This window comes from Aulonocara sp. 'chitande type north' Nkhata Bay, linkage group LG7 (assembly GCF_057382095.1).
Source record: "Aulonocara sp. 'chitande type north' Nkhata Bay isolate Kocher_YH1m ecotype deep benthic linkage group LG7, A_spYH_male_GT1.1, whole genome shotgun sequence".
Classification (NCBI taxonomy): domain Eukaryota; kingdom Metazoa; phylum Chordata; class Actinopteri; order Cichliformes; family Cichlidae; genus Aulonocara; species Aulonocara sp. 'chitande type north' Nkhata Bay.
The window spans coordinates 40,200,796-40,228,761 of NC_141350.1; the positions used below are offsets into that span (position 1 = coordinate 40,200,796).

The 27,966-nt window shown below is 40.4% G+C and overlaps 1 protein-coding gene across 1 annotated transcript in view; it reads right to left on the reverse strand.

Moving 5' to 3' along the window:
* Positions 1-27,966, reverse strand: part of tnksa (tankyrase, TRF1-interacting ankyrin-related ADP-ribose polymerase a) — a 113,688-nt gene that overhangs the window by 53,632 nt on the left and 32,090 nt on the right. The window contains exons 5-6 of the mRNA XM_086300368.1: positions 17,264-17,300; positions 14,470-14,545 (exon numbers count right to left, since the gene is read on the reverse strand). Of these exons, the coding sequence (XP_086156494.1) occupies positions 14,470-14,545; positions 17,264-17,300 (113 nt within the window). The remainder of the gene's footprint in view (positions 1-14,469; positions 14,546-17,263; positions 17,301-27,966) is intronic.

The following is a 27,966-nucleotide window of genomic DNA, read 5'->3' on the forward strand; positions in this document are numbered from 1 at the left end:
TGATTTTTTTTTTTTTTTTTTAATTTTTGCTACATCAACACAATTTTTGCCACCAACTGTGCTGCATGCCTGGCTGTGACTTCATCCACTTCCCCAAAATAGGAACATGACTTCCACTTCCTTGCTGCAGCCCTGGAAGTATTCCAGTACTACCCGAGGAGGGGACTTTAATTAAGGCAGCTGAATTTAATTAAGGCAATGTTTTCGCTTTTTATGAGCAGACTTGTATGATGTTATGATTCCGTCTCGTATAAACAATCAGCAGGTTGGAAAAAAAAAGAAAAGAATCCTGCAGAGTTGACAGACATATTCATGTACCTGTTACGTTGTACAGTAAAATCCTGACAATGGCATGCATGGCTGATATTTATAGTTACATACAGGGAGTGCAGAATTATTAGGCAAATGAGTATTTTGTCCACATCATCCTCTTCATGCATGTTGTCTTACTCCAAGCTGTATAGGCTCGAAAGCCTACTACCAATTAAGCATATTAGGTGATGTGCATCTCTGTAATGAGAAGGGGTGTGGTCTAATGACATCAACACCCTATATCAGGTGTGCATAATTATTAGGCAACGTCCTTTCCTTTGGCAAAATGGGTCAAAAGAAGGACTTGACAGGCTCAGATAAGTCAAAAATAGTGAGATATCTTGCAGAGGGATGCAGCAGTCTCAAAATTGCAAAGCTTCTGAAGCGTGATCATCGAACAATCAAGCGTTTCATTCAAAATAGTCAACAGGGTCGCAAGAAGCGTGTGGAAAAACCAAGGTGCAAAATAACTGCCCATGAACTGAGAAAAGTCAAGCGTGCAGCTGCCAAGATGCCACTTGCCACCAGTTTGGCCATATTTCAGAGCTGCAACATCACTGGAGTGCCCAAAAGCACAAGGTGTGCAATACTCAGAGACATGGCCAAGGTAAGAAAGGCTGAAAGACGACCACCACTGAACAAGACACACAAGCTGAAACGTCAAGACTGGGCCAAGAAATATCTCAAGACTGGTTTTTCTAAGGTTTTATGGACTGATGAAATGAGAGTGAGTCTTGATGGATGGGCCCGTGGCTGGATTGGTAAAGGGCAGAGAGCTCCAGTCCCACTCAGACGCCAGCAAGGTGGAGGTGGAGTACTGGTTTGGGCTGGTATCATCAAAGATGAGCTTGTGGGGCCTTTTCGGGTTGAGGATGGAGTCAAGCTCAACTCCCAGTCCTACTGCCAGTTTCTGGAAGACACCTTCTTCAAGCAGTGGTACAGGAAGAAGTCTGCATCCTTCAAGAAAAACATGATTTTCATGCAGGACAATGCTCCATCACACGCGTCCAAGTACTCCACAGCGTGGCTGGTAAGAAAGGGTATAAAAGAAGAAAAACTAATGACATGGCCACCTTGTTCACCTGATCTGAACCCCATTGAGAACCTGTGGTCCATCATCAAATGTAAGATTTACAAGGAGGGAAAACAGTACACCTCTCTGAACAGTGTCTGGGAGGCTGTGGTTGCTGCTGCATGCAATGTTGATGGTGAACAGATCAAAACACTGACAGAATCCATGGATGGCAGGCTTTTGAGTGTCCTTGCAAAGAAAGGTGGCTATATTGGTGGCTGATTTGTTTTTGTTTTGTTTTTGAATGTCAGAAATGTATATTTGTGAATGTGGAGATGTTATATTGGTTTCACTGGTAAAAATAAATAATTGAAATGGGTATATATTTGTTTTTTGTTAAGTTGCCTAATAATTATGCACAGTAATAGTCACCTGCACACACAGATATCCCCCTAAAATAGCTAAAACTAAAAACAAACTAAAAATTACTTCCAAAAACATTCAGCTTTGATATTAATGAGTTTTTTGGGTTCATTGAGAACATGGTTGTTGTTCAATAATAAAATTATTCCTCAAAAATACAACTTGCCTAATAATTCTGCACTCCCTGTATTAATGAGTTGGCAGTAGTCAGTGTTTTCTTGTACTGAGGCCGATCATGAAATGGCATTTGGAAATCACTTTAGAGAACCCATCCACCATTAGTGCATGAGGGTACAAGGGGAAGATATAGATATTTTAGAGCTGAAAGATATTGTAAGAAGCAGCAATGTGGCTCTCTAGCAGGAAGTGACTTAATTTCCTTCTATGTAAAATATCTGTGCTAGCTGTGTTAGCTAGGCCTTAAATGCATTCATGCATATTTTAAAGCTTGTTTTAACTTCTTTTTGAAATGTTTTTCATCAACTAAGGCTTTCATCACAAGACCGACTTCTGGCAATGACCAGTTGAAAAGGAAAAAAATGTATTCCCACCTGGTTGGCAAATGGTTGCTGGAGTTTGCTACAGGTTGCTGGGTGAAACATGTCACAAAGAGATATATACTGCAGTTAACACACATTTTTCCATTGCAAGTAGTAATTGCCTTTAGCCCTTAGATGATCAATGACATTAAAAAAGGAAATCAAAAATAACTTTAAAATAGAGTAATAATTGATCTTAGCTTGGCTACATTTCAGCTACTTGAGTACTCCAGTCAGGGCTCAGTAGATGGACGCTCTAACAACATGAGTAGTGTCAGATGACTGGATCAATAAGCATATTAGCAAAATGTGTGCTATTCCTCTCACTGACACGCACACATACACACTATAAGCTGCTGACAGCTCAGCTAAGCCAGCATTCTTGGAAGATAAATAACCTACAGTAAGTCTTCTCATCTTGCGCTTTCCATCTACACTTGCACAGTCGCACACACTGATATCTCAGCCATCACCTGTCTATCTGCTCTGCCTCCCAGCTAAAAACACAGAAGAGCTCACGGCTCCATGGAAAGTTTAAAGCTCAGCAGCTCAAAATGTAGTGTCAGGGGAAAAAAATAAATACATAAAAAATAAATAAAGTTTCATATTCATTATCATTATCATTATATATATATATATATATATATACATACATATATATATCATAAAAACCAGAAAGTGTCCTTGTGACTTCCCATCTTAGACAAGCCTGCAAATGTTATATTCACTAGGTAGGTGTTTATTAACTTTAATTGCTTTTCTTCTTTTGGCATGAAAATGTATAAAGTACACCATTTAAATCTTCACACGTTGGAACCCACGAGCTGTTTGCACTTCATTACTTCATTACTGCATACTAGCAAACTAATAGTGATACAGATCCTTCCCAGCAGGAGTCTACATATTAAAGTAAGAGGTTAAATTTGTCACTGGAAAAAACAAACATTTCTTTGGCCTATTTTTCATCTGGACAGTAAAAAAAAAAAAAAAATGCCTGTGAATCTTCCAGAGACAGGACATCCGGTGACACTCACAAACACCCCAAGTTCACTATTAAAAAGCTTCCAACAAGCAGAATTTACAGGCATTCATTTGACCGTCTATATATTTCCCTGGGTTTAGATCTGGAATGAAATGCACATTTTTCTATTCAACAGTAAAAGCTCAGTAACCAAACTTTCCTGAAAAGACAAGAAAAACTACAGAACTTCCACAATGACAAATTCTATTGAAAGAAAATGTAGCTAAATATACACTCCCTGGTCACTTCAGAACTGCCTTAATTCTTCATGGCATAGATTCAACGATGTACTGGAAAAACTCCTCAGAGATTTTGCTCTAAATTGACACAAATGCATCATGTTGTTGCTGGAAAATTTTTTGCTGCTGGAATTTTTTATTTTTTTTTTTTTGGGGGGGGGGGGGGGGGGGGGGCTGCACATCTATGACTTGAATCTCTTCTTACACTAAATCCCAAAGATGCTCTATGTGACTGTGGAGGCAATTTGAATACAGTTAAAGAAACCAGTTTGAGGTTTATGACATGGCACATTATCCTGCTGAAAGCAGCCATCAGAAGATGGGTACACTGTGGTCATAAAGTGATGTTAAATGATGCTCAGGAGGGCCAAAAATGTCACCAGACAATGATTTCCCATCTTTTATTGTCCAACTCTTGTTAGCCTGTGTGAAATGTAGGCTTCAAGGTTCAAGGTTCAAGGTTCTTTATTTGTCACATGCATAGTTATACAAGTATAACACACAGTGAAATGTAGCCTGACACGCTCCTCAACATGTGCAAAACAATTGGGGTGGGGGGGGGGGGGGGTGTAGAGGAAGAACGTTTTTATATATATATATATATATATATATATATATATATATATATATATATATATATATATATATTTACACACACACACACACATACATTGGGTGAATGTGCAGTAGTAGCAGCAAGCAGGTGAATTCTGTACATTAATATGAATAGACATCTGGCTTGGTATCCTGCTTTTAGCTAACAGAAGTGGCACCTGGTGTGGTCTTCTGCTGCTTCTAGCTTTGCTTTGTTGCACTTTTAGAGATGCTCTTCGGTATACCTTGGTTGTAACAAGTGGTTATTTGAGAACCTTCACAGAAGTTACTTGAGTTACTGTTGTCTCCTCAAAAGCTCAACACAGTCTGACCATCTTTCTCTGACCTCTGGCTTCAACAAGGAGTTTCTGCTCCCAGAACTAAGATAAGATAACCTTTATTAGTCCCACACGTGGGAAATTTGTTTTGTCACAGCAGGAAGTGGACAGTGCAAAAGTTATGAGGCAAAAATTAGAATACAGGGGTCAAAAATTGTAATTATTTATATAAATACTTGGAAGTTTAATAAATATTGCAAAGCTATTTATATTTTTTCACTGCTCGTTTTTTCTTACTGACCTCTTATATGACTCCAAAAATATTTTTGACATCTAATTTAAGTTATCAGAAGTAAAGTAAAAAAAATAACATTCTTTAAAGAAAACACAAAAGAGACTAAGAGGTCCTGATTTTGAAAACAAATTTCAAAGCCATTTTTTCTTTAGAGTTAAAAATTTGCTGCTGTATTCCTGAAAAGTTTTGAAACCCTTGTTGTTCATCAAATGGGAACGATAAACACTGAGTCTTGCTCTTTAGTTGTGTATTTCTTTGATGTTCGTGCCAGCAGGAACACAAGTGGGTGATGATTCTCACTGCTGAGATATAGATCCAAAAACTCACAATATTCTCAAACACACACAAACAAATGCAAACACACATTCACAGCAGAGGCAGCTCGACACAATCCAAAACTTGAAATGTATTCCCTGAAAACCAAACAGAGAACTAGATTACAAGCACAACTGCTGAGCATCAGTGCAGCAGAAGCTACAAGAAGGTAAAACTGAACATTTAAGACATGACGAGTACGCATGTGGAACCTCCGTGTGTACGGAGTGGGTAGTCAGAAAGCATAGGCCATTTTCATAAAGAAGCAATCTGAGAGCTATAAGAGTGTGTGTGCATGTATGTGTGTATACATGGGAGTAAGCAGTAGGTTTCAATAGAGGCAGCTTGATAACACCATCCACTCAGCTGTGTTAATAATAACCCACTCTGATGGCTCCTCAATCATCTGAGTGCGCGCACATGCAGGCACACATACACAAAGGGGCATCTATATTGTGGTGGAGTGTAATAAGAAGGAGAGGTTCAGAAATAGAGCTGTGGAGAGGAAAACAGTGACTGGAACAGGCCTACATACAACACATGACCAAATGGACGCAAATACCTGACCACAGGGCTGGCATTGTCACATAAAATCAATGTCAGGATTAACTGTCTTATGCACTAATGAGTATTTCTCAAATACATATAAATCTTCAAAGTAGACATTTTCTTTCAGTAGTGAAAAAAAAGCATTGTCAAAGCTTTTTTTTCCCACTCCTTTTATTTGGAACCCAAGAGGAGGGGCCAAAGGGTTCAGTGCAGTGAGGATTGGACCTTGGCAGTCCAATCTCTGGCTGCTGAGGCTAGCTAATTGGACGTGGACAATCCCTTTTCTGGTGGACAGGGAGCCTACTCTAACACACAAATACCTGAACACAGGCCTGGGTCCTGACTGTTTTCTGTCATGGTCCTGGGTCGTTGACCCAGCGTTTTGTGTTTTGTGATTATTTTCCTCTGTTCTAGTTATTCTGTGCCCTCCCCCCTTGTGTCCGGTTCGGGTTCTAGATTTCCTGTTTTGTTCTGAAAGTCTGTGTCAGTTGTCATTGTGTTCAGCTTGTCTCCTCCGGTCCTCATGTGTATTAGGTTCAGCTGTTCTTCCCTCCTGTGTGTGATTACCTGAATACCTTGTGTGTGTGTATATTTAGTGGGTGTCGGTCTGTGTTCGTTGTCGGCTCGTCTGCATTCATCCGTGTATCTCTGGAGTTCTATGGTGTTCCTGTCTCTGCGTCTCTCTGCCCCGCACCCCTTTTGTATGGTCTCAGGTTTGTCAGTTAGTTCTCCCAGTTTAGGTTTCTTCAGTTGTTTTGTCATGCCTCACTGCCTGTTTCTGCCACTTCCACTTTGTAAATAAACATCACTCGTATCATCAGTCACTGCTGCATTTTGGGTCCTCCTTTTCCTCCACACACACGGCTCACTCCGCCAGCCGTGACATTTTCAGTATGTTCAAAGTACAGTGTAAAGTACCCAACCTTCTTGGGGGTCCCTGATAAGGGTAATGAAAGATGCCCAATCTGGTGACTCCACTGTCCTACTGAGGGACTTGGAATCTCACGTGGGAAATGACAGTGAGACCGAAAATGTGACTGGGAGGAATGGCCTGTCCAACCTGAACACGACGTTGTGTTCTGTTATTGTTGATGCTTCTGTGCTAATGGCAGTTTGTCCAGAACTAAAACCATGTTTGAACATAAGGGTGTCCATGAACAGGCATGTCACTAGGACACCATAGGCCAGGATGCTTCCCGGGCACCTCCTAAGTGAGGAGTTCCAGACATGTCCGACAGGGAGGAGGCACCAGGGCAGACCCAGGACACGCTGGAGAGATTACATCTCTCAGTTGTGATCGGAATGTGTTTGTGTTAGTGTGTGTGTTAGTGTGTGTGTGTTAGTGTGTGTGTGTGTCCCGGAACGGGTGGAGGAGGTGGCTGGGGTGAGGGAGATCTGGGCATTTCTGCTTAACTTGCCCCTATTCAGCACATTAAGTGACGTGGCTGTTTGAAGATACTGAAACAAAGCTAATGTGTTTTTTCCCCTCCCTTGTAGTAATTACGTACCTTGTAGCTTAATCCTGCATCACATATAACAAAATTGTGCTCAAAGAACCGACACAGCTTCTTTTTTCCATGCCAGCTCTTCTTTATCCTCGCACCAGACTACTTCTCTTTCTAAAACTGCTAACTATCGGGAGCTCACACACTGAGGGAGATGAGCTGTTTGTTAATGTAGCTAAAGAGCATTACGGATACGCCAATTACCCGTAAGACAGCATTCTGTTTGTGATTGATTAAAGCTTTGACTCTGACCGTAGCCTGTCCACATACTTTTGGGCATAAGGTCTGTTTCTCTTTCTGTCTGTTTGCCTTCCCTCTGTGCGTCTCTTCTCATGTATGTTGTATACAAGCAGAGCTTTTTAATTCTCGAAGAGCCGTCTGCAAATAACATTTATGCTCCAGCTCTTTGTTTGTTCGTGGGAGTGTGTGTGTACGCATGTGTGGTTGAAAAGGGAGAGACTGAGAGTCTGTGCCATATCTAATTAAATTGAAATGGAGAACAAGAGGCTGGAGAAGAGAGGAAGACCGAAAGAGACGGCAGTGACTCTTGTTTAATTTTAAAGAGGAGTACCATTATTATCAATCATTAGGACTCTTCCAGGCTCTGTGTAGTGCCCTTTCATTATCTGTGTGATTGTGATGCTCCCCTCTTGTTTATGATGATAAATGTCAATATTTTATACGTTGAAATATTGCAGATTTTGTTATAAAAGTGCTGGTTAAGTTATGTACGTTTTGCATATCTGCATACTTCAATGAAAAAAATGTGTGTTGTTTTTTCAGAACTTGGGGCAAATGCCTGTGTATATTATAATAATCCTATTTCATGAGAATGGCCTGCATTAATATAGCTCACTGGCAGTGTTTCCAACCATCAGGATACCTTTATGCTACATGCCACGCTTGCTTTTTTACACACATTACATTAAGAATTTGCATCTGTATTATGTAATACCTAGGGGTGGGTTTTTATAATCGATTCATCGATTAAAATCGATTCTGGCTTGGATAACGTAAAATCGATTCATTAAAATCCTGAATCGATTTTTTAATATAAATTTATTTTGTCCGAAATGCCAGAATCTCTGGTGACATCTCACAAAATTTCAAGAACCACCAAACAGTAAATGAGAGCAGGTACAGGGATTCTGCACATAGACTTAAACACACAGCGCGACCCGCGGATCAGAATCAGTTAGATGTCGCCTTTCTCACAGTCGGGGCTGAAAGCCGACAGCTCGCTGATCCGGGTCCGCGCTTTGTGTTCACGCCCTTTATGCGCTGATTCTAAAGCTGTTAGTTTGATCTCTCTCCAAACAATATTGACCGAATCAGCAGCAAAAGAAGATCCAAACGCTTCACATAAACATCGTCATGAATTCACTCTTTTACTGTTTTGCTTCCATTGCGATGCGCAGCTCTCTCTCTCTCCCTCTCTCCCTCCCCCTCTCTCCCCCCCTCTCTCGAACAGTTTCCCTTTCTTCATTATTCGCTTGCTTGTTACACAAGTCTACTGTTGTTTACAGCGCTGTCGGCCGCTGTTTTTTCCCCTTTTACATTCTTCCGAAAAGAAAACCTCATTTCTGCTGTTCAATACTGAACAAATTGAAACTTTTTAAAATTATTCAAAATGCAAAATGCTTAGCCATGTCTCTAATAAAACCGCTGTAACTTCAGAGGTAATGTTGATTAATTAATGGTTTTCTTTCGTTTTTGATGTACTGCAGAATATTTTTTATAAAATCCCAGGCCAGGAAAATCACCTACATGTTTTTCTGTGTTTTATCTTCAGCTACTTTGACACAAAGGCATCTGCTGTGATGCTCACACCTTGGATAAAGTCTTGAGAGTGTCAGCTTCCTTTTTATAGATACAAAAATATGTAAATGTCCTGATCTGAATTATATCTCTGACTGTCAAAATTTCCCAGATTTAAATAGAATCGAATCGAATTAAATCGAATCGTGGATCGAATCGATTCGGGACCTTGTGAATCGGAATTGAATCGATTCTAGAAATCAGTGACGATACCCAGCCCTAGTAATACCCATTATTTCATTTTCTGCAACTGAGTGTTTTTATTCTGACACTTTCCATCAGGCGACTGTGCTTTGGTTGCTTAAGTGAAAGGATGGGTGACAACTGCAAAAGTTTTTACTATCCCCCAGTTTCAACCAATATCTACAACCAGTAAGTAGAATTCAATCATTTCTGTTAGTCGTACCCCCCATTAAAATACCCTAAGACCATAGTGAGGATGAATCTGCACTGGAGTGCAAATGTATTCCACCTACCCTGCACGAGTGCTTTCAGCCCAGGCAATTAAAGAGCATTACAAATACAGATTAAGTAGAAGAGGTCATTTCAGTATCTGTCTGAACACAATTTTTATTCTCTGGATGAGGCTGCATGTTTCTATACTCATGCTCCATTAAATTTCGGCGTCCCTCAATGATCCGTTGCAGTTGTCCCCTGCATATCCAAAGAATTTCAAATTATACGGTTTTCCCTCTGGGGTCTCACATCCCCAGCAGGCCACCTGCACAGATAATAGCTAGAGGATGCTCTCTCACAATTACGGATACGGGAGTGATGTGATGAATACAAGCTGCAGCTGAGTATCATCAACAACACACCCAAGTACCCATAATTAGAGGAAAGAGCCTCCTCAAGGCTGTTGTAGCATTAATATGACAGTTACCAAAAGTATAGGGTGAAAGGATCTCTTTGGCTCCCTGGTTGTCCCAGCAGTTGCCATAGCAACCAATAATGTACTGCACGTTTTGCATCGGTGACCAATAAATTGCAGATATCTGTTTACTGAAAAAAATATATAACCAGATCACTAAGTTAAAACTCGAAATGTAAAAAAAAAAATGCTTTAAAAAAATAAAGGGAATGTACTGATTTTTCTGAATAGCGCTACACACTGAGCATGTTGATGCCTCAAGGGAGAAAAATAGTAACAGCAAGCTGCTATAACATTTCATTGTATGGTGCCATGTTGAGTCCCACTCATGTTTCAACTCTGTGCCTTCAGTCTGCTTATAATCCATCTTCAGTCCCTATCATCACTCATTTAGCACGCACTGCAAAGAAATTCAAACATATGCTGTGTAATCAGAGGACATAGTTGATCGATTTATGGACAATTCTCCATAAATCGATCATTTTGAGGGGAGAATGATCATTTCCTATTAGCCCTACTGTACTAAACTGAGTGCAATTCATATCGAGGACACTCTTATGATAAGGAGTGAATGGACCTAAATAGATTAAAGTAGACCTGTTTGGATTTTCCTCATTTTCTTTTATATATACGGTTACAATATTTGATGTACATGAACATGAGCAAAGTTTCAAATGAGTCTGGCTCTGTATACAGAGCATATCCCTACATATGCCTAATATGGTCATCTCAGGTAAACAGTGTGCACAACAGTAGCAACAACCTACTGCTCATTTTTTGTTTTTTTGAGGGTTGCCAACATAACTGACTTAATGGGAAAGACAGTAGAGACGATAAAATGAGCCCAGTACAAAGTAAAGAACGGTTATTTTGAACTCAAAATCTTGCTAAACTGCTCTTCTAGTGGTACTGGAGATAAAATAAAAACATAAGGCTCCCACTTGGTTGAGCAGGCAGCCCAGATACTGAAGGCTAAGGTCCTATAACATCGTATAAGCACCAACTACTACATTTCTGGTACTGTTACATCCTTAGATAAAAGCTAATAGTAAAAGAAAATAAAGGATTGAATTCAGTGTAAATTAATAAGAACATGGAGATTGCCACCTGGTTTACCTTGTTTTTGTTTTTGCAGCTATAGATCTAACTTATTTTAATACATTTTACTGTCATGTTTATGGAGATTACAGTAAGAAAACCAAAGAAACCAACAGATAACAGTATTATACTCCACTGCAGTACTTTACATTAAGAAGCTGTTGTTCTTGTTTAAAGGAAAATTGTAAAATAACAGTTAAAACCTTGGTAATCTAGCAGCCAGTACTTTACTGTTATTGAAAACCGTGGCTTGTCACAAGCTGAGCTTCTAACATAATCTGACATACAACAAGCACAAACTTTTGGGTTTAGGGTTTAGTTTAATATGAAAATCTAAACTCTCAGTCTCTTCTCCGCTGAGAAGAATAACAGTTCAGAGTAAAAAACCCAAGAGAGACTCGATAAGGGCTCAAGTGGGACCACAAAACTGTTTGGACACTTGCTGCTGAAAAGTGGAACTGTCTTAGTCTGTTCTCAAGGAAAAAACAAGGTTTTATTTCTGTCAGGCTGGAAAACAGTAATGTGCAAGGCCAGAGGGAGTACTTCAACTAAAGCTACAAAAATACAAAACTAGAAGAGTAGTTTGCTTCTCCTTCCAGTTATTCATCCGAGGGACTAATCAGTCATAAGCCAGATGTGCTGCTGCAATGCAGCAGAGCTCAACCTTAGGCTCAGGGCTCCCTGCGGACGCATGCGGTGAGGCTGTAGTCACAAACGTTTCTCCATTAAGTTAACAGGATATAATACAGCACTTTTCTCTGTAGGGCTGTGTACTTTTGGTGTTGTACCTGGCATTTCATTTAGCGTGGCTGGCATTCTTTCAAGTTCTAAGTTCTCACTTTATCCTCTGCAAGCTAATGAGATCAGAATTAACTTCAAACTGCAACCTTAGCTGACTGCTACAGTCTCATCTCACTTTTATTATTATTATTATTCAACTGTAGCATTATTCAACTAAGTAAAAGGTCTAATTATAATTAGGGTTTCCGAAAGTTTACTTTAGACCATTATGAATGTTATTGAAGTCCTAATTCACATCTATAGTTGTAAGAAAGGGAAAATGGAGTCCCAAAGAGGCTTGAAGAGTAAACAAATGAATTTGTCTAGTCACAATTGGTCGGCATGGTTTAACTCATTAGCCCTACTAGGAGTATATTGAAGCTCTTTTCCAAACTGAGTAGTTTCTGTAATAATGTCTTATCTTTATGGGGGAAAGAGTTAAAGCAGTTGACATCTATCAGCTCTGTTTTTCTTTGACTGGTGTTAAGCCATCATGTCCCAAGTCCAGAACATCCCTGATCTTCCTGTTAGTGTTCAAACATTGTCCCCAAAGAAAGATATAAGAGTTAAAATTGTTGCTACAGAGTGAGTTATACATGGGTTGCACTTGGTAATGGTCCTAATGTAAATATAGAACATTATTGGGTGATGGGAAACATCGGCGGCATCTTTTGTCCACTTCAAGTCTTTCTGACTTGTTGACAGTAACTCTGTTTCTTTTTTTTTTTTTGCAAAAGTTTGCAAACTGGGTTTTTCCAACTGTTCTTGTTGAATGCTCTCATAACAAGAAGATTTTTAACTTCTACTTTTTTAATCCTTTTTTTGATCGAAAGTTGCTATTTTTGTTTTATGGGAGGAGATATTGAGCCAGCCCACACACCAGATTCTGACACAAAAACTACAGCAGGTTCTGACTAAGCCACGCAACTTTTATTCGTCGTTATTGCATCCATATTGCTATTTTTGTTTTAGTGTAATCATTACAATAACATTTAAAAGACTGAATGTGCAATCAACTCTCTACAACATTAGCTTCCAAAATTCAATACATTTTTATGACCCGTCAAATGAGACATTTTAAAGGCTTAAACTTTAGATGATTGATAGCATTTTAGACTCAATTTTAGGACCCTAAGGAACTCTGCAATATACCCTCCATATGACCATTATGGGAAAAGTTGTAAACTGTGCTTCCAATTCACTAAGCAGCTTTCAGTATGTTGAGCTTTGCATCTGACAGTACTGAAATGAGCCCACACTTGGGTGCCTCCTAATTAACCGGGCTTTCCTTTACTCTCCCTTGGACATGTTCGGAGAACTGTTCCAAGATGACCATTAATTTAAATCAAAGCTAATTTCACAAATTTAATTTAATGTCTCTAAAATGTCTTTAAAAGGAGGGACTCTATTCATCCCTTCACATGACTTGCATTTTAGACTCAAGCTACTGTACCTACAGTGTCTTACAAACTGGGCATCTCATCAAGGGCTTGACAACATGACAACGGACAGATTTGCTTGTTGCCTCTGCCAACAAGGTTATATGACTGGTTCAGTTTGTCTGTTTGTTAGAATGATTACTGAAGGTTACAAAGAGACCGGAGTGAAAATCTTACCAGAGATGGTGCCTTGGCCAAACAAGTGATTTTTCGAGTCGATCTGGATGTAGATGTGGATTCAGGAATTTTTGAAGACGATTTTTATAATCCAAAACTGAGCATTATACAGAAACTACAAGAAAACAACTTGACCAAGGTTGTGTGTTGCTTAAGCATGAAGGTTGTGAAGAGATTGCAAAGCTCTGCCAAGGCTGAACAATCTTAGTCACCTTATATTTCTGAGTGAAGAGTACTCAAAAGTTCTGCCAAGGTTTGACCACTTATAGATATTTTATGTGAAAGATTTCTGTCTGGGCATCTCTCACTGGTTTCAAGTTCTCACAAATTTCTCCACAGCCAGTCAGAATTATCAATGTTATTATCAAAAAGGCTGCTCAGAGGTCGTTCAAGCATGTTGCTAGCCATTCTGTCAATCACACTACATCTTTACAGGCCTTATGGAGCAGATAAGCTGGGTTTTTAAGCCTATAACTCTTAATAAATCATACCTGCAACTTTAGCTTTACTATTTTATCTTTTATATAAATACCTTCGTGTTAAAGGTTACCCTTAACTGTGTGTCCTTCAAAGCCTCGGCTCATTTTGCACAAAATAATTTGCTTTGAATGAGGAATAGGATGGGAACTGTGTCATTTTCATTACTATCAATGAACACACCTGAATCCATTCTTCACTCTTCTTACTATTCAAAGCTAATCCATGTACATGCAACTGCAGTAGTGCAGACATTCAAATACAAGTATGCTATTGGGGGGGTAACTTCACAATTTGCATATACTTCAATCAGCTGTAAAAGAAGGAAAAAAAACAAAAACTGTACCTTTGTTTCAGAGACCGTATCCCTGAGTGTGACAGTACCGTGCGTCCTGCCATCCTCTGCTATTGTTCAGCACGGGTACTAATTTATTCACGGAAGGTTTTGTGTCTTCATCTATTCATTTTATTGACTGACAGCCGAGAAAGGCTAAGCCTGCTGGTGAGTGCTAGGATTATTTCATAAAGCCAAGGCCCACAGCAGCCAATACCAGCATTTGTTTAACTTTTCTGGGCGAAATAATAAAATAAAACCACCAGTTGGTTGGTTTTGTACCCCTAAAACCCCTCCGAGTTGCTCAGTCACTCAGGAAATGAGTGATGAGCTTATTATTGCTCGACTCTGTGTGGGTGGATACGCTTTTGTGCATACACGCTTTACTCTTACCTTGCGGCCGTCACTCGCATGGCAGTTGACGTTGAGCGGCGTAAGCAAGGCCATTAGCTTCTCCTCGTTTCCACTCCTGCAAATGCACACACACATACATAAACACACAAACGTTAGACAGAAAACAATCACTGCCACCACCGAGGATTAGCACCGTTGCTCTGCAGCAGTATGGAGGAGAGAAAATGAGGGAAAATTAGATAAGAAGCTTGAGATTGAGGCAAAAAGCCTGAGAAATTTGATCTGCAAAAACGTACTGGCAGAGGAAATGTTTGGAGGATGGACCGATGCTGGATGGACTAGTGTTTTCCTGCACAATTGAGTGCAATATGCCATGAAAATCAATTAGAGATGCCTCTTTGGCCACCTAGCTAAAGAGGAATTAAGATTTTGTCTGTACTGCTGATCTGTGTTTCCTGGTTCTTGGACTGACTGGCCTGACATTGGATGACCACCAGGAAGTGATGCCAAGGCAGCAGCCAATCCAACTACCATCCACCCCGACAGCCATAAAATAAGAAGCTGTCAGTTGGTTTAAAAAAAGGATTACTGTCCCATTCTTCCATGTTCCTCTTTAATTCTTTTATCCCTTCTTTGATTGGACCTCTCCTTCCTTCTCTTTGTGTCTATATTTTTCATACTCTATTTTTTAAAAAAAAACAAACAAAAAAAAAAAACATTCACATCCAGTCCTTCTCCCAGAGTGAAGTTTCCATGTTTCCTCACTCTCGTAGCTGCTTTTCACCCCATTCCAACCACCATTACCTCCCATCTCTTAGTTCTCCCCTCCTCATAGTTATCTCCTCTATTTTCCTCCTGCTCTCTTCTTCTGCAATTTTTCCTGTCCACCTCTAGTTCCAGTATGCAGTGGCTTCCCCTTTTTCCTTCTATTTCTTTTCCAAGGACTGTTAGCAAATACAAGAGAGACTTCCTTTTTGATGCATGATGTGTTGGATATTTGTTTACACTGTGGCCATGAATATTATCTGAAATTAGTCAAAAATTGAAGGAATATCTCACTATTTTCTGAAATATGTTACGCTGCTTTCTTGCCACTATCAGGAAGTTACACCGAGCAGCTGACTGCAAAAATAAAAAAAGAATAAGCCAATAAATTTCTCAAACCATTTAAGTTGATTAATGGACCAGCTTCTGGCTATGTCTCTTAATGTTTTCAGAAATGCAGTTCTTTTACACTCACAGCCCTGACTAAAGCAACAGCCCACCTGCAACTTACATCCAACTTTCATCCTGTTAAAAAGGTTCCAATGCACTTAATCTGTATGTTTAAAGCACGTAAGCTCCACCATTAAAACCTTATAGTAGTACAGTTGTTGCCTATTAGCTACAAGAAGCTAGCAGGGTTACAAACAGTTTATCGTTGTGGTTGTTTTTGCAATATGGTGTGTGCCAAAGTAACATCACAGTTGCTGGTTGTTTTGGCAACTAGTACACCTCCTGATTTTTCTAACGTGGCATGCTACATGTAATGCAGCTGATCGGTGGGTATGATTGAGCTATTGATCAGTGAAAATAAGATTTTGGCACAACTGCTGAAAAGGAGAATTTCCTGTTTTGCCTGTAGTGCCAACGAGGTGAGGAGTGACACTTATTGTTTCCCTCCAAGTAGCATCACCATCATCATCAGATACCATTTTACAGATCACCACAGAGTTTCTTGTCAGCTGACTGACGGCCTTAAAGGGACAGATTTGCCTCACTGGGCAGACATCTTTCTGCATCAGCTGCCTTGTCTAATATTTGCTGTCACATACATTAAGAATATATTGAGCCACTGCACTCCTCAAGAAAGCTATCCGGCCCATAAATGAAAAGGTTAAAAACAAAAGAAGAGAAATTTTTAAAAAAAATTTCTTTTGCTCGCACACGCGCACACACGCGCGCGCGCACATACACACACACACCAAGAAAAAATAAAAACATTCTGGAAAATTACATGTGTGATAAGCCAGTCAGTGGCTCAGCTGTGAGAGCGCCACAGTGGGATCACAGTTCACACTTAAACAGCCTACTGACCCCATAATACAGTGGTAATGCTATACTGGGCCAGCTGCTGCCTTACGATTGTGTGTGTGTGTGCATGTGCGCGTGCATCTGTGCATGGCTGGAAGAGCGGGAGACAGGAGGGGGTCTACTGGAGCGATCAGCCACCCACACGCAATCCTAAATGAAAGCTTTTCCACTTCCACATGCCCAGAGATGGAAACAGGCAGACACACACAAGTGCACACACACACACTCACAGCCCACATGCACTGCCTGCAACCATAACATGCCTCCAAAATGCACAAGTGTCACTGGCTCAAAAGTACTGAGCTTTCTATATCTGAAAAACCTGTCTAGTGTGGGAGCTGAGTGTGTGTGCAAAAAAAAAAAAGAGGCTCAAGTGATAAACGGTTTGACAAATAGGAAGCAAAGAAAAGAAAAAAAATCAGGAGGCAAGTAAACAGAAGAGAAGAGAAGAGCATGAGTGACAGGAACATGCAGGAAATCAGAAATAAGAGAACTCTGATGGGAAACAACAAACGAGTGTGGAGGATGAAAAAACAACAACAACAACAGAGAAATAAAATAAAGGGTATCAGACGTGGAGGGCGAAAGGAGATACATGAAGAGTAGAAATGGGTACGGGAAACCACAGCAGCGAGTCAAGCTGAGAAGAAAGTAAGCAGGGGAACAAGAGATGAGAGGGAGGCTTAAAGAGGCAAGAAAGCAGGAGAGGGAGCATGACAAAAATGAAAACAAAGAAGAGCATGCAGACTCTGGTACTCACCTTGCCGCCTCCAGCAGCTCATCCTTCTTGTATTCACCTAGATGGTTACAGAAGATCATGGTGTCAGACAACTGGCCAGTAACACACATCAACCACACACAGACACACATGATCAAGCGCAGAGAGGAGCCATGTAAAAACTCGCACATTGACTATTGGGGGAAGACACCATCTTTCTTTCTATCCCTCTCCACCCCCCACACCCCCTTCTCCACCTCCTCCTCTTTCTCTCCTCTCTGCTATTCTCACTCAGCGCGCACCCCTCTGGCTCCGGTTGCCGTGACGATGTGTTGCCGGCAGCGACCACAGCACGTTCATTGTTTGGGCGACGAGCGGAGGACCGACACACGCTCTGCCTCTATCCGCCCGTGCGTCTCTCCATCCTTCTCTCCTTCGCCGCGTTTGTCTCCGGTGTCTCGGCCGCTGCTCATATTGCTAACGAGTGTCCCACGTTCTCCATCATTCCTGTTCCTCTCTCAGTCACCCTCTCTCTCCTCTTTTCCTATCTCTGTCTTCCTGCCTCCCCCTGAAATAAACAAACCCCTCCCCCTGCTTCCTCACCCTCTTGCGCTCCCTCTCGCATAGCCCTGCCTCCCTCATACACTATAGTCAAAACACTCACAACTTCCTCTATGTGTCTTTTCTGCCACTGAAACAGATGTTCTTGGGTGGGGGAGGAACACATCTGTAATACTCCTGGACTGACTTCCATATTTATTTATGCCTGTTTGGCATTACTGGCCCTACTTCAGGGTTTGTGGTTATAGATAACTGGGGACTAAAAATAAAATCACCAATTTTACAGTAATATTAAAATAAAATCATGGATAATAAAACCCCCTCTATAAAATCTTACCTACACATGAGTAAATACAAAAAACAATTTTATTCTTTCTTTTTTTAGCACAACAATGGGGAACGTCGATGGTATACCTGCTGCAGGTGTATGCCTTTTTGTCAGACTTTTTGTGCACCCATTTACTCCGTTGCTGTTTGTTTGTTTGTTTTTTTTAAATGGCGGTTTTGAAGGAGTAAAGGAGTCAATCTCATGACTCATTGAGTGACTGGCCAAGTGATGGCATGCAGTCTGTAGACATCACATTTTTGTACTTACTCAGGTCACTTGGAAGCCCTAGCAAAGCAAGAACTAAAAAAAAAACAAAAAAAAAAAACACCTGGTACCAGGTACTACCTGCTAATGAAAACACCCACAAGAACCAAATTGAGTTGAGTCGAGCTGAACTTATGGGGACCATGCAGGAGCGCTGACCAAGCATGGGGAGCACGGGCTTGGTCAGCGCTCCTGCATGGTTTCGGCTCATCTTCGGTTAACCCCCATCAACATATTCCATGAGGTCAGCCCAGCTAATTGAAGCCAGGGGCCTAGACTTAGAGAGGAGAGGGTAGTGCGTGCGACAGTTGTCCGTCCCAGCACTTTTTCCACAAACTTCACCTGTCTTTCCAGGGTCAAGCGACAGAGCTGGCGACAAAACACACAGGCTTAGCTCCTAGCGTGAGCAATCCCCAGGCAGACATGCAATGCATTGCGCTGATCGCTGTAGTGCAAAGGAGCTAATTAGCAACAGCTATCTAGCCCAGCAGAGCAGAAGTATTCATAGTGAGGTAAAAATCATAAGAACTGAGGGATGACTGTGATGACCAAGGTACATATGTGCAGGTGGGGCCCTGTGCATGTCATCACAGGTCATCTGCCTGAAGGTGTGAATAGAGGGGGCATCATATCCCATACTTATGTGTCGTAAAGAGTGAATCGACTGAAAGGGAACAGGAAACTGAAGCTAAAACCAAAATAGGCTCAAAAAAATTAGGATATTAACATATTAAGCACATACTCTGACAGAGAATGCTTAAGTTACTGTATCATGAGATAAAGTATGCAGCTTGAAAGTTTTTGGGTTCATTTTTTTTTTCCACTGGCTTGGTTTGGTCTGTTGCTGCAGCATGTTAAAAGGAGTCCACTTTTAATCTTTATTCTATAAAAAGCTTTGGTAGATAAAACGCAGAAGCTTATTAGCAGTTCAGTTTCGTTAGTAAAATGTGGTAAAAAAGAGAAAATGAACATGTTCCACTTGGTTAACTCTAAATATTGGAGAAAGACAGGATTGTAAACAAGATCATCTATAGAAAATTGACATTGCTAAGTAGAGCCTGCCCAGTAAAACACCAAAGTCTTTGTGACTTCTAATGAAAAGTGACATGGGAACTTATTCAAACATGAGACGATATTCACACGAATGTACCCAACAAAGTTCCTCTCTGAGTGAGACTACAGAGAAAGGAAAAGTGTATAAAATTTAAATGGGAAATTAATAAATAATCAAAAGAAGATGGAGAGGTAACTGTGATAGAGATAACCGGAAAAAGGATGAGGAGGATTTGCTGTGTGTACATGGAGCAGACGGAGGGGTGGGGTATAGGCCGAGGAGCAAAGAAGAAAGGTTACAGAGAAGGGAAAAGAGGGAGGAGGGAGGAACAAAGGATTTGCAGATGAAAGAGAGAAGGGATGATTAGGGATCTGGAAACTGACATGTATGGATTTGACACAGTATAATTGGTGTTAGGGGGGCTAAGGCAGAACAGTGAGAGGAAGAAGAAGCGGGTGGTGGGGGAGGCAGAGAGGGGCACAGACAGGAAGGACAATAGAAAAATTCGAATACAAAGAGAAAGGAGACACATGTAGAGAGAGATCGGGAAACCAAATTAGAAGATGTAGTACAGAACCAATTTATGTTCGGAGACAGATTCATTCTTCCATTACACACCTGACAGTCACAATCCCTGAACCCAGGTGCATAATGTTGTTCTAATCATCATTTTTATTACTATTATTTACATTATTGAACTTTTAGTTTAACCTCCTGAGACCCGAACTCTTTCATGGCATTCATGTTTAATTTCTCTTTGATATTTCGACATATTGGGACCTGATGAATGTAAAAACAAAGAATTACCAGATTTTTTTTTTTTTTTTTACCCGATTTCTGTTTCTAAGAAAAATGAGATCCACATATGAGGATATTTGTTTAAAATTTCGATAGAAGAGTGGCAGTATAATGTCCTCGTAAGTGGATGTCAGGCCCTTGTAGAGCAAAATTTTGTATTTTGGTCTGGACAACCTAAAATGTGATGTCCACATATGTGGACGGCAGGTCCTAGGAGGTTAAAGTTGATTAGTGATAAACATCACACACAACTTTTGTATTTTTTTTCTTATTAGACTCCATTAACGGATAGAGTTTTTTCGGTAGGGGACTTGTCTTCTACACATTTGCCGATCTCCTTCACATTCAATCGTCATCTTTCTTGCAGATTAAGGTGAAGTACACTGTCCCGAACAAAAGCAAAAGTACCTGGGGTGATCGAACCTTTCAGACTGTGTTATATGACCTTTGAATTTCTCTGTCTGCTTCCCTCAGATCTGCCCATGTGGATTTTCTTAAAAGTCAGCTTAACTTTTAATTTTGGGCAATGGGTGTACCAGATTTGATTTGATTTTTTAACATTTGTAATTCTTCATTACTGCTATATTTTCATGGTCAAGATGACCTGCTGAAGTTCAAACCAGGGATCACAATGAGCAAGAAAGACTGACGTGGCATGCTGGTACTAATACTAGGATATACCAGGATTTTCCTGCATCGACCTGAATGGAAGGCAAAGGTAACTCAAATAACAACTTGTTACAATCAAGTTATGAAGACCACAACCACTACATCTTACAGCAGCTGAAGATCACATCATGTGCCACTGCTGTTGGCTAAAACAGGAAACTGACATTACAAGTTACACAGCTTCACCAAAACTAAACTGCAGCAATGCATGGCTGGGTCAGAATTTGGTGTAAACGCAAAAGCTTGGATCAGTCCTGCATTATAGCAGTTCACGCTGCTACTGGTCTCCTGATGCCTGCTTAAATTATCTCAGATTGGTTGAACATGACAATGATTCAAATGGCCTCCACAGTCACAAGATCTATGTGGTGAAACAGATCGTCTTCCATATGAAATCTGCAGAAGCTGTGTGACACCACCGTCTCTGAGAAATGTTTCCAGCAGCTTGTTGAAACTAGGCCAAGAAGAATTTAGGCATTTCTGGAGGCAAAAACACTAGCAAGGTGGACCTAATAAAGTGGCAGATGAGTGTATATCCTGTTGTTATTGCAGTTCTCATCCAATAAATTCTCCCCTGCTTTGATATTCCAGTGTTCTCGCTTTTCTAGCTGTTAATTTTGTATTGTTTCCATCCATTACTCCATTATTTCATTGCCTTTGTAACACTTGTCTGTGAATACATAAATGCATTTTGCTTTTGCTTTTCTTTTGCTTGTCATATAAATTTGTCACATTTTAAACTTCTTTCAGAGTTCAAAGGGTTATGGCACTTTGAACTTTACTGAGTTAAAATCAAGCTTTTAAGCCTCAAGGCTTTTTGATATTCATGAGTGGGTGTCAGTGGATGAGGTCACCAGTGACATTAACCTCTCTGTGTTGCAGTGGGGTTTTTTTAAGCAAATAATAATAATTAAAAAAAAATCTTAACTGATTCAACTCCCACTATTTTCACCTCTGAGGCTTGCATTTTGCATTAAAACGCTCGGCTCTTTTCACTTAAAAGTCTCAAATAAAAACAACATTTGGAGTTATGACTAGTGGCAGGAAGGGAGTGACTCAGCCTCCTAATTCAATTTAAGCCAAACTGACACCTGAATGCAAACATATTCAGTGTTGTTATGTTTAGCTGAGCGTGCTGTCACACACAGTGCAGAAATAAAGCAGCTGAAATGCAGACAAAATGAGATATACTTCCTCGTTCAACCACAGGATGATTCAAGGATGCTTTGAAAGCTATAGTGATTTAAACTAACTGCGGCTCAGCAGTTTTAATTAGCATCTCTCACACACAGATATCAAGTAAGGACAACAAAAGGTTAGCTGTTAGTTCTGCTCCCTTTTTGCTTCTAGGCTTCAGGCACCACTTCAAAACATGACTAATGACACATACTCCTTTTTGATAGTGGTCAGCTTTCATATCATTCTTCCATGGAAAGAAGTGGGCAAGAAAGTCCACCTATTTTAAACTTGGAGGTCCTCGGGAAGTTTCGTGGTTTTAAAATCATTTAAAATAAAATTACATTTTTAAAAAATTATAGAATAAGAAAGCCATGTTTTGCAGTACTTTGTGGTCAGCATGTGAATTTAAGACAATTTGGGAGAGTGACAAATGGTAAGTCCTTTGAACAAGAGGTCAGACTTCCTTTAGCTGTTTCCTTCCACTGAAGCAGCATTCAGATGGCACTCAAGTGGAATTTATTCAGATTTCAGAAGCTTGTTCAAGTAAAATGTGGAAAATAGCTTAATTTTAGCACTGTGATAGATAATGGAAAAGAAAACAAACAATTAAAGGGTATTGAGGGCTTTTCTCAGCATTAAACTGTTGCTGGACTGAATATTTTTATAGGGGACAGTGTGTGGCACTTTAAAACGCTTTGGATACAATCTGTACACAAAGCGGGATCTGGCAGAACAAAAGTCAGTGCACCAGAAAATCAATAATTCAAGCTTTGTCCAACGACAGACAGTAAAGCAAATTCATTACAGATAAGGACTCTGCTGAATAAAGAGCACAACCTGAAAAACACCTGTCCATTAATGCTGCCTGGTAGTGGTCTCAGAGGGACCACTTCACAGGAGTGGTAAACAAGGTCAGATACTTGAGGTATTTTAAGTTCTGCCACAGCTAATAAAAGGAAAGATATCCTAGACATTAAAATTTGATGTTAATGAAGTTCATATAAGACCAGAAAAGTATATTACAGTGGCTCAAAACACTCAATCAAATCACTCATCAATAAAACACAAATTTTACTACAAGCAAAGCTACTGGAATGCTTCTCTAATCAATTATAAAGATGCAAACATGTTGAGCGATTGAACATCCCCTTTCTGCGAGGGTAAAATAACATGACTGAGAGGAGAAAAAAAACAAAGAGCAGCATAGGACGTGAACAGATGGCTGCTTTTAAAATGGATCACGTCAGACCACGACTGCTCACTCATGGTAAGTGATAGTGAGTCAGTGGGACAGCAAAATACTTAAAATGTCACATATTAATAGGAGAGTAGTCTTTCAGATTACAGCGTGGTGTTTGGATGCTTCGACGTATTTTCCAGTAATAACAGACAGGCAACTATGTGATATAAGAGGAGGATGTGCTTTAGTATGTATGAAAACATCTGAGAGAGAGAGAGAGAGAGAGAGAGAGCGAGAGAGAGTGAGAGAGAGCGAGAGAGCGAGCGAGAGAGCGAGTGTGTGTGTGTGTGTGTGTGTGTGTGTGTGGGGTGGGGGGACAATCCTGCTGACTCCAAACAGAAGAGACAAGGACATGTTAAAGCTCAGGACAGGCTAGCTGCCTCCTGAATGATGATATTATGTGTGTGTGTGTGCCAGACAGTGCCTTAGCAGAGTGCAGTAGACACCAGCGATCACCATTTGAATTCCAATTGTTGTGTGCTTGAAAGCAGGCTCTCTTTTTTTGCATATGTGCATTTGTGTGAATGTCTGTATATGCACGTACGTGTGTGTGTGTCTGTCCAGGGTCATACAAGTCAATGTCAAACAGTCACAATACTATATATAATGCATATATATATATATATATATATATCTTGCCCATCTAGCAAAGACCCTGTATGCTAGGTGTGTATGTGTAAAGTAAAAGGCTGTATGAGCACAGACTATGCTGACTGGACCATGAGTCGCTTCAGCGCCCAGCTGTCTGCTTGTGTGTGTCAGTGTGCTCAAATCAAATATCATTTACTGTAGAAGCATTTATCTGCTGCCCCACAACAACACAGGATTGAGTGAGGAGCCGAGCGATCCACTTATATCCTCGGCAAGGTCGCACTTGCTGAGGTTGTAAGTGGATCTGTGTACGCTGAGACCAATCACAAAACAAAAAGAATGAACGGAAATTTATAAGAGTGGCTTTTTTGCCACTTCGCTGGCTGCCTCGGCTTTCTTCATACACACTCGCCTCTTACACTGTGTGATTAATCGCTTCGCGTGGTGCACCAAAGAGAGCTGCTCTGGATTAATTGTGTTTTTTGGCCGCCAACTTCGCCATCTTTTATTTCGCTGAGTTTTGTAAAAGTAAAAATCTCGATGTATTAGCCGGTGTACACCTCTATAAACCCGGGCGTAATTCATCTTGACAGAAAATCGCCATGCGTATGCCTGTGACCTTGAGTGGGCAACGCCAGATCATCTTATATAAACTGTGCTTTTAACTGAGGTTATTCTGGGATTATTGCAATCACTCTGGTGAACAAAGGTGTGTTCATTTTGGTTTTCACATAACTGTTCCTACAACAGCAGGAAATGTTCTGTAGCAGTTTTAAAAACCCACCGATCAGCCACTGAATGAGAGTCCTGGCATTCTCAACTGTTATGTCTGGCAACAAACATCATTGTTAAACAACTAGGGAGACCTCCCAGCAGTCTTTTGTTCATGCCACAGCAGGTCAGAGCTATTGTGTAAGTACAAGGGGGACAGACAAAAGTAGGACATTATTTGTGGTTTTAATGTTGTGGGTGATCCGTGTGTGTTTATATTTATTTGGTTAGGTATGTTTTATGATACATAGATAGTAACACGTTAGAAAGAAGACAAAGAAAGCAGCAGACTAAAAATAATCACAAGTATTAGCAAGTGTGTGCTGCATCGGTTCCATTTGTTCCACAAGTGGTCAATTAAACATTAATGATAGGTCACACCACCCTGCATTGTCCTCATATATATAGAGAGTGTGGTTTGATGCATAACACGTACTCATGTGGCAACTATAACTGCAGAACTGCTCAAAAAATAAAACCATAGAAAAGAACGGCCTACAGAAGAGTCTACACAGGAAAAATGTACATCAAGTTTATCAAAGGACACTTCCATTCTTAAATCATTTATTAAATAATAACATGTCCTTAATCAGCAAGTTCCTTGTGACTAGATAGTGAGCTATATATTCAGCTACCTCTCTAGAGAGCTGCCTTTTTTCTGCCCTATAATCTTCTTTTTAAACATAACATACAAAAAGGTGGAAAGCATGTCAGTGGAGTATTGCTCAAGGACCCCTCCGCTGAATGACGATTATACACTTTTTCTAACTTATTTTCAGAGGCAGCAAAATTTGGATCGTATTGGTAAATATAAGCCTGTCTAAAAAAAGCCGCAACACCTCAGCATGGACTCTCTCCACCTCCTTTTGAAAAGATATAAAAGAACAAGAACGAGGCCCAAGCATGGACTATCCTCCTGCACAGGCACACAACTGTAAAAACAAAGTTTGCTTGGGACGAATGAATATAGATAGATTGGATCATAATGCAGATTCCGTGAATGAGGCACACAAACAAGAGTCGCGCAACAACCCAGAGGAAACACAGCAGAATGCCGTCAGCTCATTCTTCTGCATCTGATCCTTATCAGTCTGACATCACACGCTGGCCCAGACTGCTCAGCACTGTTCATTACTAAAATATATTACTGCCATGTTTAACAGATGTAGTTGTAATTTTAATTAGTAATTTTTTTCTCCAGACAACCTTTCTACAAAATATTTCAACAGGTTCTTTCCTGAAGTTAACCCCCCCACATTTTTTTAATTAGCGTTCCTAAATTATTAAAAGAAATTACTTGTAAACTTGTGAAAAAATACAACTCCTGGAGGATAAAACAGGCTATAATCAGTTAAACTGCAAAGAGATATTGAGATCTTGTCTAAGTAGCAACACTTGTTTGATTTCACATATCCATGTAGGGCTTATGGGAAAGATTGATAATTCAAGGAGAAACAGATTGGTGTGAACACACTTTTCTTATTTTATTTTATTTTTTAATTCATTAACCAAATTCTGTCAGTCTACTCTTGCTGAGTGGCCGGCTGCATTCCACTAACTCACTCAGTGTTATGGAGCTGTGCAGCCATGTGGAAAACAAGGCAATTTCAGTGTAGGAAAATGGCCCAAATGGGGTGACTGAACCTTGAATGCGCATCTCTCCCTATCTCTCTCACACACACACACACACACACACACACACACACACACACACACACACACACACACACACACACACTAAGGCATAAAAATACTGTTACTTTGCTTTTCCTCTTTTATGAGGTAATTTTATTGTTTTTGTTTTTTTTTAATCTTCTTAAGGTTTGAAGACAGCAAAAAGGAATCATGTTGTGCTCCTAAAGTGTGCAGACTTTCTGTCTGAGGGTAAATAAGGTCGAGGCACATCATTGGAATCAATGAGCATGCCACTGATAACGGGGGTAGGAAAGCAAGACACTTTGCCCTCATGCCACAGGAATTCTTTCTTTCTTTCTCACGTACACACTCAGAAGGTGCACACAGGTGCAAGCTTGGCTTTGCTCGTTTGTGCATTAGAAGGACAAAGCTTTCAGAGCAGCCACAGCAGTTCTTTGTCTTCATGGCCGTTAACGCAACACACACTTCTCCAGTCCCTCTGCATTCACTTAAGTCACATCAATTCATCTCTCTGTTCGTCTGTCACCCTCACCCGGAAAAGCATCTTCATCTTTTTCTTTTCTTCTCTCTTGTGCTTTACTCATATCCGTTTCCCCTTTCTACATTTATCCACTGCTTTTCTATCTACAATATATAGTGTGTTTTTCTCCCCTTCATTCACTGCCATTCTCTCCATCTCACAGCCCAACTCCTTTGCTTTCTCATCATTTTCCGCCAGCCCTGGTGAGAGCGCTTTGGATAATTTTCTGCTATGTTAGTGCTGCCTATCCACCGTGGACCATTCCTCGGTTTCTTTTTAACTTTATTTACAACAGAGTATAAATGTTTGCTGACAGCACACCCTCAGCTCACAGCAAGACACGTACACAGCTTCTGTTGAAATACACAATGCATTTTCTTCCGCAGTCACACAGTAACAGCAGGAGTAGGGACGAATGCTTCCCCAAAGCTTCTGCTGAGCACTGCAAGCAGGGCAGGATGGACACAAGCTCTAATTGATTCCAAGGGATAAAAACTGGTCTTGCAGCGAAACAAATTAGATTAGTACCAGTTCCAGCTCTGACACGACGACAGGGATACCGTGCAAAAATGACTCAAAGCCATTTTATTCTCGGTGGATTCGTTTTTTTTCTGTCCTTCTCATATATCCTGCATAGCCTTGCAGCCAATTTCTTTGTCAGTGGCAGGCTTTTACCGTGGCCTGTAACCCCTTCCCAGGGATGAAAAGCCACCTATGACAAGTTTTTTTTTTTCCTGACCAAAAGAAACTTCAAAATTATTTGATTCTCCATTTGTTCAATCCAAGAAGGCCTTGGAGTCTTTGCATTGTATCAGAACCAAGCCTTAGCCACACTGGCTTAAAGTATAATAATAATGTAGGAATATGTAGAGCTGGATGATATGGACCCGAAATCATATTTCTATACTTTCTGGCTGAATGGTCAAACACAAACTTAACTGCTGGTTTCTCACTAAGGGGCCAATGGACTCTTCAGGAAACTTTAGACAATTTTGCAGATTTCATTCAGATGTTGGATGATTTCACTGGGTTAAACGTTTTCACTCAGTTGGGGACATTTCAGTTTCTTTAAATTGCAATTTCATGAGACACAATACAATTGCAGTTGACAGCA